The 19,806-nt window shown below is 40.7% G+C and overlaps 1 protein-coding gene across 1 annotated transcript in view; it reads left to right on the top strand.

Annotated features, from left to right (window-relative positions):
• Positions 1 to 19,806, top strand: part of EYA2 (EYA transcriptional coactivator and phosphatase 2) — a 330,347-nt gene that overhangs the window by 197,596 nt on the left and 112,945 nt on the right. The window contains exons 6-7 of the mRNA XM_029613002.1: positions 8,799 to 8,866; positions 18,771 to 18,945. Of these exons, the coding sequence (XP_029468862.1) occupies positions 8,799 to 8,866; positions 18,771 to 18,945 (243 nt within the window). The remainder of the gene's footprint in view (positions 1 to 8,798; positions 8,867 to 18,770; positions 18,946 to 19,806) is intronic.

Here is a 19,806-nt window from a genome sequence, read left to right as displayed (position 1 = left end):
ATGAGGTTCATATTTAAAAGGTTGTCTGGATAACTTTCAGGTTAGCCGGACAAACTCCAAGAAGTAAATATCTGGCCCCTGTAACCAGATAAATTTTAACTGGCTAAGTCATTAACTGCATAATATGTTTCTGGTTGAATTGGAGGCATTCTGGGATGGTATTCTAGAACAGATTTAACTTAGCTGGATAACTTACCCAGCTAATCTGATTTTAGAGTTATCAGTATAAATTGTTTGGCTAAATCTGGGTGTGCCTCAGAGCAGGGTTAAAAGTTATATGGAAAAGTGAACCTTAACTGGTTCCATTTTTTTAAATTGGAAAATCTGGAATATGCTCTTGCCCTTTTCTCTCTTAGATACCCCCAATGGCATAATTAGGAGCTAGGGAGTTTTAGATGTGCTGGTAAATAGTGTGTGCTATTTGGTAGTGTGCACTATTTACTGAACTGAAAAATCAAAATAATTTTGTTTCTTTCAGATTCATTCATTGCATTTTACCCATTCAGGTAAAACGAATGCACATCCCTATTTAATGGATTTGCACTTAATTGCTGTTTGTAATAGCTTATATATATATATAACCTCCAGAAGATGTTCCAACTTGCATCTGAATAACCAATTATTCTTTCTCCAGAAGCGTCTTTACAAACAAGATTATCCTTTTGTTCCTTAAAGATATCTGAGAATGTTTGGTCATCTTCCAGTGTTCAGTCATATAGAAAATGTTGAAACTGCTCCAATAATTTATTTTTATTTAAAACATTTCTAAACCGTTTCCCTGGCCAACTAAAGACCACCTAAAGCAGTGTACTAAATTAACACGAACAGCATAACATAGCAAACATAACATGAATAATGAACTCTTAAATATAATATCTGGTCTTGGTGCCTGTACAAGATACATCAAACTTCTAATAAGACTTTGGTATAGAACATTTGGATGATTTATTCCTTGTGGATCATTATTTTCTTTATGATTTAATTCGATGAGTGTTCATAGCCACCTGTGCCAATTTTTTATTTTTATTTTTTTAGGATTTCTTCAATATAGATATTTTGCCTGATTTAAAAATGTTTTTTGTCTATATTTCTCTCTGTGTTGATGCCTAAGATTCGACTTAGCTCTCCTAAATCTTTTAATTCAGTCTTGGTTTCTGTAAATCTTTCCACATTATAGAAGCTTTTCACTTGTTACTACTAGCATGTCTTCTTTGTAAATAGCTAGTAAAGCATATTCTTGTTGCGGTATATAGACACATTAATCTTGTTCTATTTGATTCTATTCTATTCTTATCGCATAGTATTTGGTCTAAGGTCGTGTACCATGCATGACCTGATTGTTTTTTATCCATATATATTGCTTTTTTGAGCTTGCAAACTCTTCTCATCTTTTCCTCTTCATCAATCCCTGGAAGTTGGCTCCATATAGTCTTCTTCTTGTAGTTGGCCATGAAGATACACTGTTTTCACATCAGATTGTTGCATAATTACACACTAGACGACTGAACATCCTCATGAACAATGGATCTCTGTACTCCTTCAAGTATTTAATAAGACCCACCCCTGATTCTGCAATTGTTTACACTCCTGGTTTACTGCGTTCTTAAGCCTTTCTTTCCAGCTGTCTATGCCTCCAAGTTTACCATCCTTGTTTATTTATTTATTTATTTATAGATTCTTTTATACCGCGGTACGTATAGACATACATCACCTCGGTTTACAGTGAAACAATAAATTAGCAACAGGCTTTACATGTAACAGTTTAAAAAACAGTAAAACATTTCACAGCAACAGGCTTTACAGAAACAAGGGTTTTAAAGATAATATGCATACATCATTAAATATCAAACAATAAAATATAAATAACCATGTAACCATGTAACTTTGTTCTTCCTGTTCAATTTATTATTTATTACTGTTTTTGTTCCGTTCCCCTGTTCGATGTAAACCGATCTGATATGGTCATCTAACCATGAAGGTCGGTATAGAAAAGTGTTAAATAAATAAAATAAAATAAAATAAATAATTACATTTTCTTTATTTCCTAAAGCTAATAATAATCTAACAGTAGTCATTTTTATTACCAGTGCATATATTTCATGATGATCTATTCCATATTGCCGATCATAACCAGCTACCAATAGTGGTGCTTTGTATTGCTTCACATCATCTTTAGGACTTAACTTTAAATTAAAAAACAAAACATTTTGATGTAATAACTTTCATGTCCTTTTATCTTGGCACTGTTTCCCAAGTTTTCATCCTTTTTTGAGATGAAAGTTCTTCAGCAATAGTCTCCACCCACTTATCTTCAATGTATTTTGTTCCTTTCACTCTATGATGCACACTGTTTGCTTTTCGTTTAGGTACTAATCTATCAGGGGTGGTCACAATTTTTGCATTGAATTATGTAGTTCCTGCTTGTCTGGTTGTTCCTGTTCTTGTTCTAACAAAATTTCACCATGCTTTTCTGCCATAGATGATGGAATTTCATGTGATGACTCTCTCATTATTAACTGAATTTTCATCATTGCTTCATGGTATTTCATCAATATGATTGTCACGAGTCACTGCCCAAAACCTGCACAACCTGCTGACGGTCTTGCAGTAAAATCCACTTCATGCCAGACGTTAGTGTTCATGTCGCAATTTAAAAGTTTTTCAGTTCCTTCTCTGAGACTCCAGTGTCACCCCACCAAGGTATATGGCAGTTAGCTGTAGGCTAGCCCATCACATTACTTGCATCCTAAATGTGCCTTTTACTGATTCAAATCTGTAACCAAAGGGCTGCAGGCATCTCTGCTTCCAGGTCTCTCCTTCTCTCTGCTTTCCTTTTGTATGAAAGGCAGGTTTTTCTGGCTTAAGAGCCCTGCTACAGTCTCTAATTGGCTTCCAATCAGCATCATTGATCCTATTTAGTTCTCTGCCCAGGATCTCAGAACTACACTTCCCAGCAGCCCTGTGTTTCCTGTTCCTCTTGGCTTTCCAGTTCCCTAATCAACTCTGGTTTACTTTTCCATTCCCCTGGGACCTCCCTTCAGAGCTCCCCTTGCCTGCTGGAGTCTCTACCTGTCCTGCGTCTCCAGGCTGCTTCCAGCATATATGAAGCTCCAGCTTCATCACAATTATAATGCACAATGTTCTCTTCCTTTGAGAAATAAGTAACTTGTTCATATTTCTTCAGTTTCAAACTTTGAATTTCTGCTTGTTAGAATATTCTACATTTAGGGATCATACATTGCTATTTTTGACTTTGCGACTGTTTTTATCAAAAATCACTTTCAGTTCATAAACTTATTAATATGGAAACTGATATGAGACTGTCAGCTACATATAGTAATACATCTACAGCGAACAGACTGTCATAGTTGCTTTCTGCGTATGGCTGGAATTGAATACATCCTATTTCCCCTGGTTCTTTGGATGTGTCTTTTGTGATTATTATATAACTACACTGCAATACAGGACAGGTATCTAGTAATTCAAGCTGTCCAGTTAAATGACTTAAGGCACCAGAATGTACTGAAAATTACTCTTTGTTGTCAGTTGTCTCTTGATCTATATGTTTGGGTTTTTTTTACATGGAACGCTTATTATTTCTTGGCAGATTTAGTGGTGTTCTCATCATTAGATGATTCTTTAGCTATTTTTGTTCTCTGATTATTTTTTCTTTGTTCCCTTTCATTACTTGAAAAATATTTAATCCCTTTTATATTTCCATTGGGTACAAAATAGCAGTCCCTTACAAAATGTCCAAGTTTTTGCAATGATAGCCTTTTATTTTTTTATCTTTTTCTCTTAACTTTCTCCAAATTCTTCATGCACTTTATGCTGATTTAGTATCTGGAGAATCATTTTTTTCTGGCATTATTGCTCTTGTAGAAGTTCATGACAGACATTTTCTGAAATCAGCACAGATATATTGCACACATCAAAACTTCTGGCCCTCACATAGTATGCTCAAGGGAGCGCTTGAATTGCTAGTGATGCAACTTCGCCTCACCACTTGGATCTCTTAGAGTTGTTTACCTAATGATTCCACATGCTGCATATATGTATTAGCAGACTATTCTTTCTCCCACTTGAAAGTATTTATCTCACACTTAGGGGGTAGATTTTAAAACCCCTGCGCGCGTAAATCTTCCTGGATTTACGCGCGCAGGGCACTTGCGTGCCGGCGCGCCTATTTTGCATAGGCTGCCGGCGCGCGCAAGTCCCGGGGCTTCCTAAAAGGGGCGGGAGGGGCGTGTCCGGGGCAGGGGGCATGTCCGGGGCGTGACCGGGGGCGTGGCGACGGTTCGGGGGCGGGCCGGGAGGGCGGTCCCGAGTCCCCCGACACTGCGGCCTGTGCCGAGGGATGCCGGGGCGGCGCGCGCAAGTTACGCCTGCTTCAAGCAGGCGTAATTAGCCCAACAAAGGTAGGGGGAGGATTTAGGTAGGGCTGGGGGGTGGGGTAGATAGGGGAAGGGAGGGGAAGGTGGGGGGACGTGGAAGGAAAGTTCCCTCCGAGGCCGCTCCGATTTCGGAGCGGCCTCGGAGGGAACGGCGGCAGGCTGCCGATTTTGCACAGCCTTGCACGCGCCGACCCCGGATTTTATAAGATACGCGCGGCTACGCGCGTATCTTATAAAATCTGGTGTACTTTTGTTCGCGCGCACGTATTTTTTGAAGATCTACCTCAGCAGGTTCAAGATTTGTTTTTCAAGGAAATGTCCCCTATTTGCTGATTCCAGACATTGCAGACACCTTTTCCCATAGTCTGGTTAAATAACATAAGGGGAGATATGAAACCACAGTATTTTACTGTGGGGGGAGGCAAAATATTGTAGGGGTGGTCCTGCAATATTTTGCCTCTCCCCAACAAAATATTGCGGCAATATCTCTGCATTATTTTTTTATCACGAAAAACTCCAGGTTAATTTATTTATTTATTATTTATTTATTTTTAATTTTTATATACCGAAGTTCTAGTAGGGACTACAAATCACTAAATTAAAATTAAATTAAAAAAGAACACGGCAGAGATTGCAAAAACGCATGATAGTGACCTGCTTTGCATGGGACCACCATTGTTTTAAAGGCCATGCTGCCCAAAAAATATCAAACCCTCCTGGAGGTCTTGCAAGACCCCCACCCACATCCCACACCCTTGCCGCCTATCAAGGCAGCACCAAGTAAAAAAGTTAAAAAAAAAAACAAAAACCCAAAAAACCCAGAAAGATCTAAAATCATGTGGCAACACCCCGCACTCTTCCCTTTATACCAAAATCCTGCCACCCGAACCAAAGACCCCCCCCCACCCCAGACCTCGCCAACAGAAATTAAAATTCCCAAGCATATTATTTACCATCATTTAAAAAGAAAAGTGAAGAAACTAATTTGCTATCTCAGAGCTCTTTAGATATTTTAAATGTGATGCCTTTTTGAAAAAAATAAGGTGAAGAAGTTATTCCATCTACTCTTGTGGTGAATATGGTCTTGGATTCTGATAGAGATTATTTCTTGAGACTTTTTTTTTCATCACAAGGTCATTTCTTTCCTTGGATTAGAAGTGTGAATATTCCCTGATGTAGCTAAAGTAACCCAGAATAAGAGGAAGAGATTTTTATTGTCCAAACCAAGAATTTCACATTTGGGAGCAATGCTTTGGTTAACCTTTCCATGCAAATGTGTAATCAAATTTAGAGGTGTTAAATACATTTTTTTAAGAGCCTATACATCTTGCCAAGTTTATTAAAGATAGAGAAGCTCAGAACCCACTGCCGATTACTCATAGCCTGACGGTGGCTTCCTCCCCAGGAAACGCATGCTATGCAGATGCTGGAGTCTGCAACTGCATGAGGTCTATTTTCCTGTAAAAATGATATAATATATATATTTGAATTGAGATTTCGTCCCTTTGATTAATTGTGGACTTATGGAATGATGTGGGAGGATAGTGATGAGTTTTCTTTAGCATTTATTTTTCTTATCCTTTGTTTTGTTCCTTCAGAATTATTCTCAACAAGGTTTTTCTTGGATTTATAAATTTAAAATAGCAATAAATAAGTATTTTTTTAAAAAAAAAGGTATCACCTACAACGTGTGTTAACTTATTCCATAGACTGATATTAAAATAATTTCTAAAACCAAGCTTAATGCACCACCGCACCCTAAGAATAAGTTTCTGCCCCGTACTATGACACTTTCAAATTGCTTTTATTGTCCAGTCTGTGTAGGTTTACTTCAGACCTCTTGACAATGTAGTAAGCACAGTACCAGTACTTCTTTCAAGTCATTTATAACACCAAATGGAAAGTTATATTAAACGTTTGATTTCCTTTTTGTATTAAAGCCATTAGTCAGAAATGCTTTTGTGTAAGTTCTTAGCTAATTTGATTGACTGTGCTTTTGCTGGCTATAGTATTTATTCATCTCTACTTTCACTGTGCATTATTTATTTATTTATTTATTTATTTAAAATCTTTTCTATACCGTTGCTAAGTTATATACCATCGCAACGGTTTACATGTAGGCACATATTTAATGTAGGTAAAAGTGTACTATAGTACATTCTAACAGGTGCCGTCAAAGGTTCAGTTACAATATATCATTAGACAAAATAATTTTTAGAGAAGTGGATCATGACCGAGTGTACTGAAAGTACTTTTTCGGGTAAATTTATCATACATAGTGTTATCAATATGCTAGTTGTGATGTGGGGTTCATAGACTACTCTACTGTATTGTCCTAAGTTCTGTGTGTCGGTGCTTATCTGCTTATTCCTGAATAATTTCTATTTATTCTATCTATTTACATTAGATCTATCTATTTACATTATTTCTATCTATTTACATTAGATCATTTAACAATCTTTTCCCATCTGCTGGCTAATATTTTCAATTTTTATGAATATTTGCAATGGCAAAAATAATGGGTACACATAAAATAGCCTTTCTGAGGCCAATATTTAAAGCTGTCCAGCTTTGTAAATTTGTGAGATAAGAATCATCCAGCTAACTTACAGAGGATATTCAGTGGCACGAACCAGAATAAGTATTAAAATTAGCTGGATAAGCTTATCCGGCTAACTTTTGAACTGTTGTGAGCCATGTCTAAATGATCCAGTTAATTTAACCAGATAATGCTCAATATCGCTACTTATCCAGCTAAGGCCTAGATTCATCAAACTGCTATAAATATAGCAGAAATAGCACCTGCAATTAAAAAAAAAAAAAAAGAAGGGGTGTGGTTAGGATAATTTTCCTGGTACCTCTTCGCATAGCTATTTTACTGCAACGTGCATTAAATTTATTGTATCCGTGATATTTTCACATTGCAAGCTGAGAAGTCCCCGGGCAGGCTTTTATTACATTTTGGGCTGCTGGAGAGAAATCGAGAGAGAGTGTGTGTGAGAGAGAGAGAGCGATGCTCACAAAAAGGTTAATTATTTATACCACTGTGAGAGGGGGCACTAATAACTCAGGGTATGGTTTGTGAGGTGGGGTGGGTTCTGGGGGGGCAATTTTACATACGCAGTCATATGTACGAACAGCACCGTTACCATCAGTGAACATTTAATGTGATTGGGAGGGATGAAAGTGTGAAAGAAGAGTACAAATCTACAACGTTACTCAGTCCTCATTTCCATTTATTTACTCTGCCCAAACTCCTCCCACTTGAATAAAGTTTGCATACACATTTTCCAATGAGGTGTTTATTGCATGCATTACAGCTCTAACACCCATGATAGACAAATAACTATTTAGCTGGATAAGTGACTTATCCGACTAAGTGGTATAGCTTAGGGGTGTGTATTCGTTTCCTACATATTTGTAATCCGCAACGTATAGGGCCATATTCATTGTATTCGTGGGGAAGCGAAACACGTATCGCCATTCCCCACGAATACAACACGTATCGCCATTCCCCACGAATACAACAAATCTTTGCCGAATTATTCAGCCTTCTAAAGGAGCCAATTTAAACAAACCCTCCTGACCCCCACAAGACTTGCCAAAAGTCCCTGGTGGTCCAGCGGGGGGTCCGGGAGCGACCTCCTGCACTCGGGCCTTCGGCTGCCAGTAATCAAAATGGCGCCGATAGCCTTTGCCCTCACTATGTCACAGGAGCTACCGGTGCCATTGGTCAGCCCCTGTCACATGGTAGGAGCACAAGATGGCGCCAATAGCCTTTGACTTTGACTTTCTGTGTCACAAGATGGCGCCAGCCATCCTTTGCTCCTACCATCCTTTGCTCCTACCATGTGACAGGGGCTGATCAATGGCACCGGTAGCCCCTGTGACACAGAAAGTCAAAGGCTATTGGCACCATTTTGAATACCGGCAGCCGAGGGTGTGAGTGCAGGAGATGGTTCCCGGACCACCAGGGAGTTTTGGTAAGTTTTGGGGGTGGGGAGGGTCAGGAGGGTGGGGGGTTGTACTTAATTCAGTTTTAGCTGGGAAACGAATAAGAATTAACTCATGTACGTATCGGGGGGGCCCCCTTGCTGAATGCAACGTATCTGCCTCCTGACAAATACGAATCCCGAATGCAACGTATGGCGTCCCTCTGCACATCCCTAGTATAGCTAGATATTCAGCGGCAACCACTTAGCTGGAGAAGTCTGACTAAGTAATGTTTGAATATCTACCCCTCAGAACGAGTGTATGGCGGAGGTGGAAGAAGGGTGGTCGTCTTTCTATTACTACAGATTTCCTTTCCTGTGAAGTGAATTTTACAATCGTCTTACACTGATCACACTGTAAAAACAAATTAAAATAAAAGGCCTGATCTTTTAATATATGGTGTTTCCTTAGGCACATCTGGAATTTACCAAGGAACCAATGGTTTAACAAACTCAGCAGGATTCAGCACTGTGCATCAGGTAAGAGCCTTGCAGTCTTTTTCAGACAGAATGTTGAAATAAGCATCTTAAAATTTTAAGATGCTTGCTTTAGTATTCAGGAGTTTAATTATCGTGATTGGCTGGTGTAAGCCTATTTGACACCCTAGGCAAACTTTTGTTTATTCACCTGACCCCACCCCCCCTTCCCCAACTTATCTATTGGCAGCAGCTCCAGCACAGCGCTCCCTTCTACCCATAGCAGTGATCCCAGGACTGCACTCCCTTCTTTGGCAGTATTGGCTCTGCTACAGCACCCATCTAGACCTCACGCTGGCAGGATTTTGCCACCCCCAAAATCTTGCTGTTCTAGGAGACTTCTAGTTTGCCTAATGGAAGCACTAGCCCTGGTGATTGGCGTAATGAGACTATGTATTTAAAATTCCTCTATTCCTCCTATAAATGTTCTCTAATGGCATATTTTAGTTAGGATTTATTATTGGTATTAGTTGTGTTTTGCATTTTATGTTTGTTATGCTATGTTGCTATTACCACTTTATTTCTTGTGTGTCTTTTATGTTATTTTATGAACTCGTTTTTACATGAGTCTTTTTCATTTGTTATTTACATGATCAAAATCTGAATAATAATTTTTTGGAGAAGTGGACTTAAAAGGCAATTAAAATAATGGGTAAATTTTCAAAAGCCGACGCGCGTAAAAACCAGGAGATATGTGTGTGGCCGGGCTGTGCGCACGCCGTGGGGATTTTTAAAGGGCCACGCGTGTATCTACCAGTATGCACCGAAGAACCAGCAAAAAAAAAAAAAAAAAGGGGGTGGCCCAGGGGCGAGGGCCAGCGGGACAGCGCACGGCCAGCGCGTGCAACTTACTACTGCTCCAGAGAGCAAGTAAGTATTGAAAAAAAAAAACTTGTTAGAGGAGTTTAGAGGTCAGGGGGAGGATAGGGGAAAAGGTAGGTAGGTAGGGTAGGAAGTTCCCTCCCAGTCCTCTCCTTTATTGGAGCAGACCTAGAGGGAACTGAGGAAAGGCCCTGTCCATCACAGAGTGAATTTTATAAAATGCCGCCCCCCTTATACGCGCGAGTTGGCGCACGCACTGATATAAAATCAGGCACAAGTGCTCACGGATAGCGGATTTTATAACATACGCGTGTCAGAAATAAATGTATTTATTTATTATTTATTTATTGTATTTGTATCCCTCAATTCTGTAGAAAAACAATCATAACGGTTTCCATGGTAAGAGAAATATAAAATAACTAAATAAAATCATAAAATACTCAATAACAGTAATGGGCCATATTTTCAAAGAATTACGCGTGTAAATGGGCTTACGCGCATAAAGTCCCAGGACACGTGTAAGTCCCGGGGCTTTACTAAAGGGGTAGTCAGGGGGCGGGGGCCTCCAACAGAGCGGCCATTGCTATTGTGTCGGAGGATCGTGTGCTGGCAGGCTGCCAGCGCACGCAATTTGTGCCTGCCCGGAGGCAGGCGCAAAAGGTAAGATAAACATTTTGGGGGGATTACAGTAGGGCTAGGGGGGAAAGGTTAGGGGAAGGGGTGGGAAGGTTAGGTTAAGTGGGATGGAATGGAGGAAGGCTCAATTGTGCACCCCCTTGCGCACTCCGACCCCGGATTTTATAACATGCACGCATCTGCGCGCGCATGTTATAAAATCGGGCATACATGTGTGCGCGCCGGGTAATGCGCGCACATGTATGCCCACGTGGAACGTTTTAAAATCTACCCCAATATGAATAATGTTTACAATAATAATAAAAACATACCTTAAATAGTTAAGAACAATTTAAATAAAATAAGATAAAAACATAAAATAAAATGCAATCATGGAAATAAATCTCAGTCCTTCAGCATTCCAGATCCATCATACTTGTTCTACTTAAACATTGAGTTGATTTTAAGACTCACGCATGCGCAGTTTCCAGTGCATGCACATGGATGCATCAATTTTATAACATGCATGCGCATGTTATAAAATCCGATCGCCGCATGCTTATGTACGCTGGATTTTAAAATCCGTGCATGCATGTGCGGGCAGCTCGCAAGGAGGGGAATTTTAAAACTTAAGTACAGCAATGTGATCGGCTGTTCCTCCAAACTTCCCTAACCCTAGCCCTACCCTTCCTCCCTCTCCTCCCCACCCCCTAAACCAACCTTAACTATCCCCCAATTTTTTTTTTGCATACTTACTGCTCCTCTGAAGCAGAAGTAATCTCCGCACGCCGGCCGGCTGCTGGCGCACACTTCCCCGGGACAGCTTCAAATGGAGCTGTCGCGGTCCGCTCTCTGCCCAGACCACCCATGCCCCTTGGCCCGCCCCTTTCTTTGGGCCTGGCATTTCTGTGCGTAAGGGGGGTTACACGCATGGCTGGGCCCATTGTAAAATGCACATAGCGCACGCAAGGCCCGGCCATGCACGTAACTCCCATAATTTACTCGAATGGTCCTTTTAAAATCGAGCCGTAAGATTGCACATGAAGTTATCTTTCTTTCTTTCTTTCTTTATTTAGAGTCTTTTTTTATACCGAAGTATAACATATTGCCTTCACTCCGGTTTACATTATAAACAACTTAGTACATATAACACTTCCGTATGCTAACATATTGACAAGTTTACAAAAAACTAGATACATTTCGGCCTCAGTTAAAAGATTATGAACAGGTATATAAGAATATAACGTAAGTCGGTTATCAAGTGTGACTCTGGAAGGTTGGTAGAACATGAAATATAATATAGATGTCTACTTTACACTGAAAGAAAGTTAATGGAACTTTTAAAGGTGAAATGAGTTAGATGGGTGGACTGGTTAATATTTTATTTATTTATTTATTTATTTTTAGATTTTTATATACCGGTGTTCCTATATGAAATAAAGATCACATCGGTTTACATTGAAACAGAACATGAAAATTGCCAAAAGGCATTACATAGAACAAGGTTATGAAACTTGGAACAGTGTACATAAGTTCAAAATTTAACAATAATATTTTAATAATATTTTAATAATATTTAATATTTATATTTAATTTATATTTAATATTTAATATTTAATAATATTTTAATAATATTAAATAATAATTTAATAATAATTTAATAATAAAAATTTAATAATAATATGGGGATGGGATGGATTAGTGGGACAAATAGGTCATATCAGGAGAGAGTAAAATAAAAGAAGTTAAGAGGGGAGGTAGATCTGGACATGAGAGAATTAGTTTATCCAATACCATCTGTGAAAGTTTGTCTAAATAACCAGGTTTTGAGTTCTTTTTTGAAAGATTTGCAGTCATTGATAGAGCTTAGGTAGTCTGGTAAAGAGTTCCATGCTTTTGGTCTTGTTCGACTTTCACATTGAGCTTGCACATAAACTTCATCTGTCTCAGAAGCTTGCTTAAATACCCAAGTCTTTTTTAAAAACTAAAAAATCTTTCTGCAGCCTTAATTCAGTGGGAAGAGTGTTTTAGGCCAGCAACTGAAATAGCTCTTTACATTACCCCACTTAAATGTGTAGTATGAACTGAGAGAATTACTAAGAAGCCTTTATTGGCAGATCTTAGGTTTCTTTGAGGAGTATGTAGATTTATAACAGCATTCAGCCATTCAATCTTTTCATTAAAAATTGTTCTATGTAGTAGACAGATGACTTTATAATCTAGCATATATTTAATAGGTAACGAGTGTAGGGCAATCAGTGTTGGAGTAATATGATCAAATCTTTTTCTTCCTGTTAAAATTCTGGCTGTCACATTTTGGAGTAATTGCAATGGTCTCGATGAACTAAGCAAAACCAAGCAAAAGTGGGTTACTATAATCTAAGTTAGAAAATATCAGGGTTTGAAGAACTGAATGAAAATCATCCTGATTTAGAAGCGGCTTTAGTCGCTTTAATATGTGAAGTTTGTTAAAACTGTCCCTGATTTTAAGGTTAATTTGTTTCTTCATATTAAGATCACTATCAAAATTACTCCAAGATCACGAACATGATCAGTTAACTTAATTGTAGTGCAACCAGGATTAAAAACAATGAGTGAATTTAAAGAAATCTCATTTTTTTGATAATTCAACACTAGTTTCATGTGAGTCAGGAGCTGCTGAATAGCTGAAACATATGCTTCTACCAATTTCAGAGTCTTATCAATAGATTCATTAATTGGAATAAACAATTGTACATCAACAATTGGAATGAGTTGGCTTAACAACCCATGTTGTTTGGTATTTGCTTGTTTTCCATGCTGACCATTGGACAGCAGGGAGCCAGCAGCTCCATACTGGCTCTGTTAGTGTCTTGCCCAGGCCCAGCAAATATTTTGCCTTTCTGAGTGTCAAGGAGGACAAATGTCCTTATGTTTGCTGCAATTGATGACATTTTGTATGAAATGCTATCATGTTGCACCATCCACGTCGAGTAAATATTTTTGAGAAATTCCTGCACCCGTTTTTGCACCAGTGGATGATAAATTGGAACTCTGTTCTTCTCAGTCTCTCATTCTTTATTTCCATACATTTTCTTGTGCACCTACTTCCAGACGCTGTGGTGTGTTTTCTTCTTAGCAGGTTGTCTTCTCATCTTACCTCTTCCATTTTACTTTGACTGTATCCTCTGGTGATTTTTCCTCCACTACTATTCTGCTATCAGTCTGTATGCCTCAAGGCTTTTATCCTAGGCTCCATTCTTATTTCTCTCTACATTTCTTCCCTTGGTGCTCTGATCTCCTCCCATGGCTTTCAGTACCACCTTTATGTTGATGATTCTCAGATTTACCTTTCTACATCAGACATTCCACTGAGAATCCAGTCCCAAATCTCAGCCTGTTTGTCTGACATCGCTGCCTGAATGGCTCACCGCCACCTTAAACTTTACATGGCCAAGATGGAACTTCATGTCTTTCCTCCAAAACCTGCTTCTCCTCTTCCCTCTTTTTCTGTCTGTCTGGATGGTGATGTCTGTCATATTTGATGCCTTTCTTTCTTTCTCTTCATACATCCAAAACACTTCTAAAAATGTTACTTCTTCCTCTATAAATGGCTAAAAACCATCCCTTCCTTTCTGAGCATGCCTCCAAAGTACTCATCCACTCTTATCAAGTCCTGCTTAGATGACTGCAATTTTATCTTTGTAGATCTCCCATTGAACCAGTCTATTCAGAATTTGACTGCATGACTTATCTTCCTTCAACATCACGAAGACAATGTAACCCTTCTTTTCATCACTACATTGGCTCCCCATTCACTTTTGCATACAGTTCAATCATCTCCTATTTGCCTACAATGCATTCAGTTTCAACTTTTCATTTCCTATCTTCTCTTCTTTCTCCCTACACCCTTCCTTGTGAACTCCGTTCACTGGGCAAGTCACTCTTAACTGTGCCCTTCTCTTCTACCGCCACGTTCCACCTTGCTGCGCCATATGTCTACGTCAGCGTGCCATGTCTCCTTTCTGGCCATGTTCACATCCAGTCTAAAAGCTCACCTTTGCGAGGCTGCTTCTAAATCCTGACCACTTCTCTATAATAAATACCCTTCCTATAGACTCTTGTTTGTCATGTATGCTTATCTTGACTAGATTGTAAATTCTATGGAGCAGGAAATGTTTCTTGTGTGAATCTATAATAGTAGTAGAGTAGTAGTAAATTGTGTTGAAGAATACGGCAGATTTTATTAAAAAGTCAGCCTTTGGGGGAGTATAAGAATTTGTCTGCATTTCAGCCTCTCTCTCTCTCTTTCCTTCCCTCCCCTCCCCGGTATCTCAACCTTTAAGCTTCTCTCCCTTCTTCTTCTCTGTCTTACTGCTGGACCTGACTCCCGGCCTGCATCATCTCATGGACCTCGCTGGTTGCTGCTGCTGCCCCTGCCTGGTTCATAGCCTGCCCTGGCTGCCTGTGCTTCTAGTAGGTGCTGAGCAATGGCTCATCCTGATTGACTCTGCCCCTTTAAGGGCATAGGTGCTCATTGAAGAACAGCAATTCCAGTGCCACTGGCCCGAGAGCCCCTGTATCTATAAGGAGAGGAGACACAATGCCCCATAATTAAGATTCGAGAGCTTCTGAGTCAGCTTGCCTTCTACACTTGCCAGCATCACTACAGCCCACCTAACCAGCCCACTGGCCAGTAGTGGAATGCCCAGTCCCTGATAGGATAATCCACTCAGTTCTAGAATTATGAGTATGCTGATCAGCAAAAAGAATACTAAAGACGTAAACATAATTTGTAAATCTTAAAGGCAAACATTGGTGGTTATACACTGTATTAATCTTTTTGTTTTTCTCTAAAAAAAAAAAAAAAAAAAAGTTAGTATTGGAGGAGTAGCGGTCCAGTGGCTAGAGCAGTGATGGCTAACCTATGACATGCGTGTCAGAGGTGACACGCCGAGACGTTTTTGCTGACACGCGCAGCGTTTCATGGACTATCGGGAATTTTTTTTTTTTTTTTTTTTATCGGCTGTGCCGAGCCTTTTTTTTTTTTTTCAGCTGCGCCGACCCTTTAAAATTAGTTTTTTAGTATCCCCCCACCCTCCGGACCCCTCCAACCTCCTCCCCAATGCCCCCGGGCGCAGAGAGGCTCATGCAGCGCAGCGATAGGCAGAGCCGTGGTGAGGCTCACGTCACCACGGCCCGAAGAAACAGATCGCATTTAAATGCACTGATGCTCCTCCTCCTTCCTGCCTGTGCGGTCCCGGAAGTAAACGTTGCCGGAGCCGCGTGGGCAGGAAGGAGAAGAAGCATCAGTGCATGCAGAAGAGGAGCAGCACTTACGGGCCGCCGCAAATTTCAAGTCGCAGCGGCCCGAGAAGAGGAAGAGGCCAGGTAGCAGAGCCACTGCAGAGCCCATCCTGTGGCGACCCGCGAATAGGAGGCCCAGAGGTGAGAGAGAGGCTGAGGGTCTGTAGAGTGAGTGTGCGTGTGTGTATGAGATGAGTTGAGAGATTGTGTTTGAGAGTGAGGACCTGAATGTTTGCTTGAGCAAGACAGCATGTGGGACCTGAATGTTTGCTTGAGCAAGACAGCATGTGGGAGAGAGCGAGAGCTTGTGTGTGAGTCAGACAGCATGTGCCAGTGAGAGACTGTGTGTATGAATGATTGTATGAGAGACAGCATGTGACAGTGAGAGCCTGTGCTTGAGCAAGACAGCATGTGGGAGTGAGAGAGAGCCTGTGTGTATGAGAGTCAGACAGCATGTGCCAGTGAGAGACTGTGTGTATGAATGATTGTATGAGAGAGCATGTGACAGTGAGAGCCTGTGTGTGTGTGTGAGAGAGAAATGCATGTGAGAATGAGAACCTGACTGTGTGTTTGAGGGAAGAAGATGGAGAGAAAAGAAACAAAAAAAAAGACAATATAAAAGGAATTAGCAAAAAAAATAAGAAAGGGAAGGTGGAAAAAAAAAATCCTGTGACCAACCAATTAGAAAACTAAGATCAGACAGCAAAGGCAAAAAAAAAAAAAAGATTACTTTTTAGTGATTGGCACATGTAATCTTTGGGAATGTGCAAGAATAGCACTTTCTCTACGGATCTCACAATGTACGAGATCAGCAGAAAGTGGAAGCTCACAGGGCCTGCACAGAGGAGGCAGCAGAATGGGCTTCAGTGTCAGTAGCAGCAATCGGCACCTCCCCAATAGCCATGTGGCAGCAGTGACAGTGGCAGCAGAGGAATGAGGGAGGTTCTGAGGTTGCTGGCAAAAGAGAGGGGGGTCTGCCTTTAGTGTGTGCATGTGTATGAATGGGACTCTGCCTGGGGGTGTATGTGTGTGAATGCATGGGTGCCTGCCTGGGGGTCTGTGTGTATGAGAATGAATGTGTGCATGCCTGGGGGATGGGGAGGGAGTGGTGTGAAAATGAATGGGAGCCAATAAAAGAAACAGACTGACAGATGAAGTTTGTAACCCTTGCTTGGGCTTGAAGTGTACGAAATACCAACCTTCAATTGAAGATTTAGCCAATGAAATTCAGCAACAAAAAAGTCACTAAGCAGGTAAGGTGAAGAATTATTTGTTTTTGCTTTATTAATAAATACAGTATATATATTAAAAATATAACTTTTTGTTATTAATATTAGAGCTACAAATATCACAAAATTATGGATTTTTCTAGAAGTGACACACCACCCGAGTTATGCTCGGGTTTTTTATGAATTTTGACACACTGAGCTCAAAAGGTTGGCCATCACTGGGCTAGAGCAATGCTGCAAACCAGAGAAGCCAGGGTTCAAATCCACCTTGAGACCTTGGTTAAGTTACTTTTATCTCCTCTTGCGCAGGTTATCCACTTAAGATTGAAGCTTTTGGGGGACAGGGATTTATCAGTCCCTGAATACTTATCACTACATATGTTTAGTGTGCTATAAAATTATGTTATTATTATTAGCATGCTGATGTAACATGAGCTGACCGATTATGGGATAGCTTTTGAATGCCTTGGTTTCAGTCACTTTCAAGCTTTAACCACAATGAAGAAGAAATGGAGCACTTGTTCATCTAAAGACTATGGGGTAAATTTTAAAAGGCCCGCCTGCGCGTCCATGGGTGCGAGGTTCCCGGGTGCGCGCACATGGATGTGGCTATTTTATAACATGCGCCTGCGTCAGCGCACGCGTGTTATAAAATGTGATTCCCGCGGCACCTGTACGCTGGATTTTAATGTCCATGCACGCGTGTGCGAGCGGGGTGGCCTCCACCGCGCGCCAGTGGGTGGGATTATAAAAGAATTGTGCAGCAACGCCATTGGGCCTTTGCCCGGTTCCCTAACCCTATCCTTCCTCCCTCTTCCCCTCTTCTCCCTGACCCCCTAAACCTACCCTGCCTGTCCACGATTTTTTTGTTTTTATACTTACCTGCTCCTCTGGAGCAGAAGTAAACTCCGCGCGCTGGCTGGGTGCCAGCGCGAGCTTCTCCGGGACCAGGTCTAATGGCGCTGTCTCGGCCCCCGCTCCTCCCCACCCCCCGGCCTGCCCCTTTCTTCAGGCCCGGCACTTCTGTACGTATCGGGAGTTACGCGCGTGACCGGGCCCTTTCGAAAACGCGTGCGGCGTGCTGTGGTTGCCATTTTTCTGAATATTTTTCAAGTTTTGATTGTGTCTAGCCTGTAATAAATTGTGAAAGGCAATATTTAATAAATATTTTTGTAAGAAGTAATATGTTTCTAAGCATTTTTTGGAATTGTTTGGTTTAGGGAATTTAATTATTAGTGTTCATCATTTGCTGTTTATAGTGCATCTGTAGAACACTTAAATATATATTTCTTGAACTGCCTTATTGTTTTTATATATATAATATACATATATTTGTATGTGCGAAAGCATTGGCACTATATGCTATCAGGTCAATATTCAGAAAAGCAGTGGATAACTTGACATGATTTTCAGCGAGAAAAGCTTCCCACTGAAGGCAGTACAGCAGGTCTGATTCCCCCCCCCCCCCCCCCCCCCCCCCATACACACACACAAAATGTCCTTTAAAATATTAAGCGGGTATAGTTGCTGTGACAGCAGTGTATCCGTGCTCGTTTCCAGTGTTACTGAGAGAGCAGCACCGGAAGCAGCTGCGCCAGCTCTCGGCTCCAGGTTGGGAGTCTGGGGAGCTGGTTTTAAGTGAGCCACAAGAGTGGGATAGAGTCATCCCCGTGTGCCTTGATCCAGGGTCACCCAGTCTACCCTGCGGAGACATGGGGAGTTGCAGATGAGGGCAGCAGCGGAGGCCTGGTAAAGGCGGGGTGTGCCACGGCAGAGAGAGGGCAGCAAGAGTAACCAGAAATCTTACACCAGCTCGGTATCTGTGCTCACATTAAGATCTTGTAGTTCATGGTGTTATTAAATAACGCTACTGTGTGTAAGATTTTCTTATTTTACCCAAGTTGGTCTTAACCTAAATGCTTTCTTCTTTTTTTTTTTTTTAATATTTTTCAAAGGAGTATTCTTCATATCCAGGCTTTAGTCAAAGCCAATACTCGCAGTATTACAGTTCTTCCTTCAACTCTCCTTATGTATCAGCAAATAGTATCAGTCCATCAGCCATCTCCACAAGCACGTACTCTGCCCAAGAGTCATCGCAAGTCACCAATCAGAGCACAGAAGCGCTGTCTGGTAGGTGAAGCTCTTTCCTGCTTAATCAGGGTCTGCTCAGGAAAAGAAGACATTTACCCTCAGCTTTTAGGTCTTTGAATTTGCTCCCTGAGAATGGTTTTATTGTTTTCTTTCCTTACTTATGGTTCAAGGATAATTCTTTAAGAATGAACGCCTGGTACCCAAATGATGCAAACGTGAGCCAAGATGTTCAGGTTTCTGTCTTCCTGTTTTCATGAAGTACAGTTGCACTGTTCTTGAAAACCGGCTAACAGAAAGGCATTTTTCGTTTGACTGTGAAGACCCATAGAGTAAGAAACAACCGTTTTTAGCAAACTAGCAGTTTTCATGTAGGGCAATGTCAGTCATGCTCAAAGCAAAACTCAGACCACCTCAGCTGCTGATGGTTGAGTATGGTTAAGACTATTAGGGAAGGACGAATAATTCATTTTTCTAAATGCATTTCTTTCTTTATTTTATTTAGCAAATACAGAGTAAAGCAATAACCTCCTTAATTACCTGAATGCAGAATCATTAATCTAGCTCTTAGTTTGCAGAGGGAATAACACTCTATAATGTGCAATATAGTTTGTGTCTCTCCACAAGTGCATGGTGGGTTGACGCCCAGTGGTGGAGATTAACCCCACATTGGCCTTTGCTTGTCCTGAACCTGTGTAGCAGGGACCACTCATTGTTTTCATTCAAAATCAGCAAGTTGATGAGTGGGGTTTGATACAAGAAACTCAATACAAGAAACAGCATAAGCACTGGCAAGTTAGATGCAAAGCATTGATAAGGAAGGCAAAGAGAGACTTCAAAAAGAAGCTTGCTGTGAAAGCAAAAACTCATCAAAACTTTTTTGGTTATATTTGAAGGGAAAAG

The sequence above is a fragment of the Rhinatrema bivittatum genome, chromosome 8, assembly GCF_901001135.1.
Source record: "Rhinatrema bivittatum chromosome 8, aRhiBiv1.1, whole genome shotgun sequence".
NCBI lineage: Eukaryota > Metazoa > Chordata > Amphibia > Gymnophiona > Rhinatrematidae > Rhinatrema > Rhinatrema bivittatum.
Note: the sequence above shows the minus strand (reverse complement) of the source record. Positions and strands in the feature narration are given on the sequence as shown.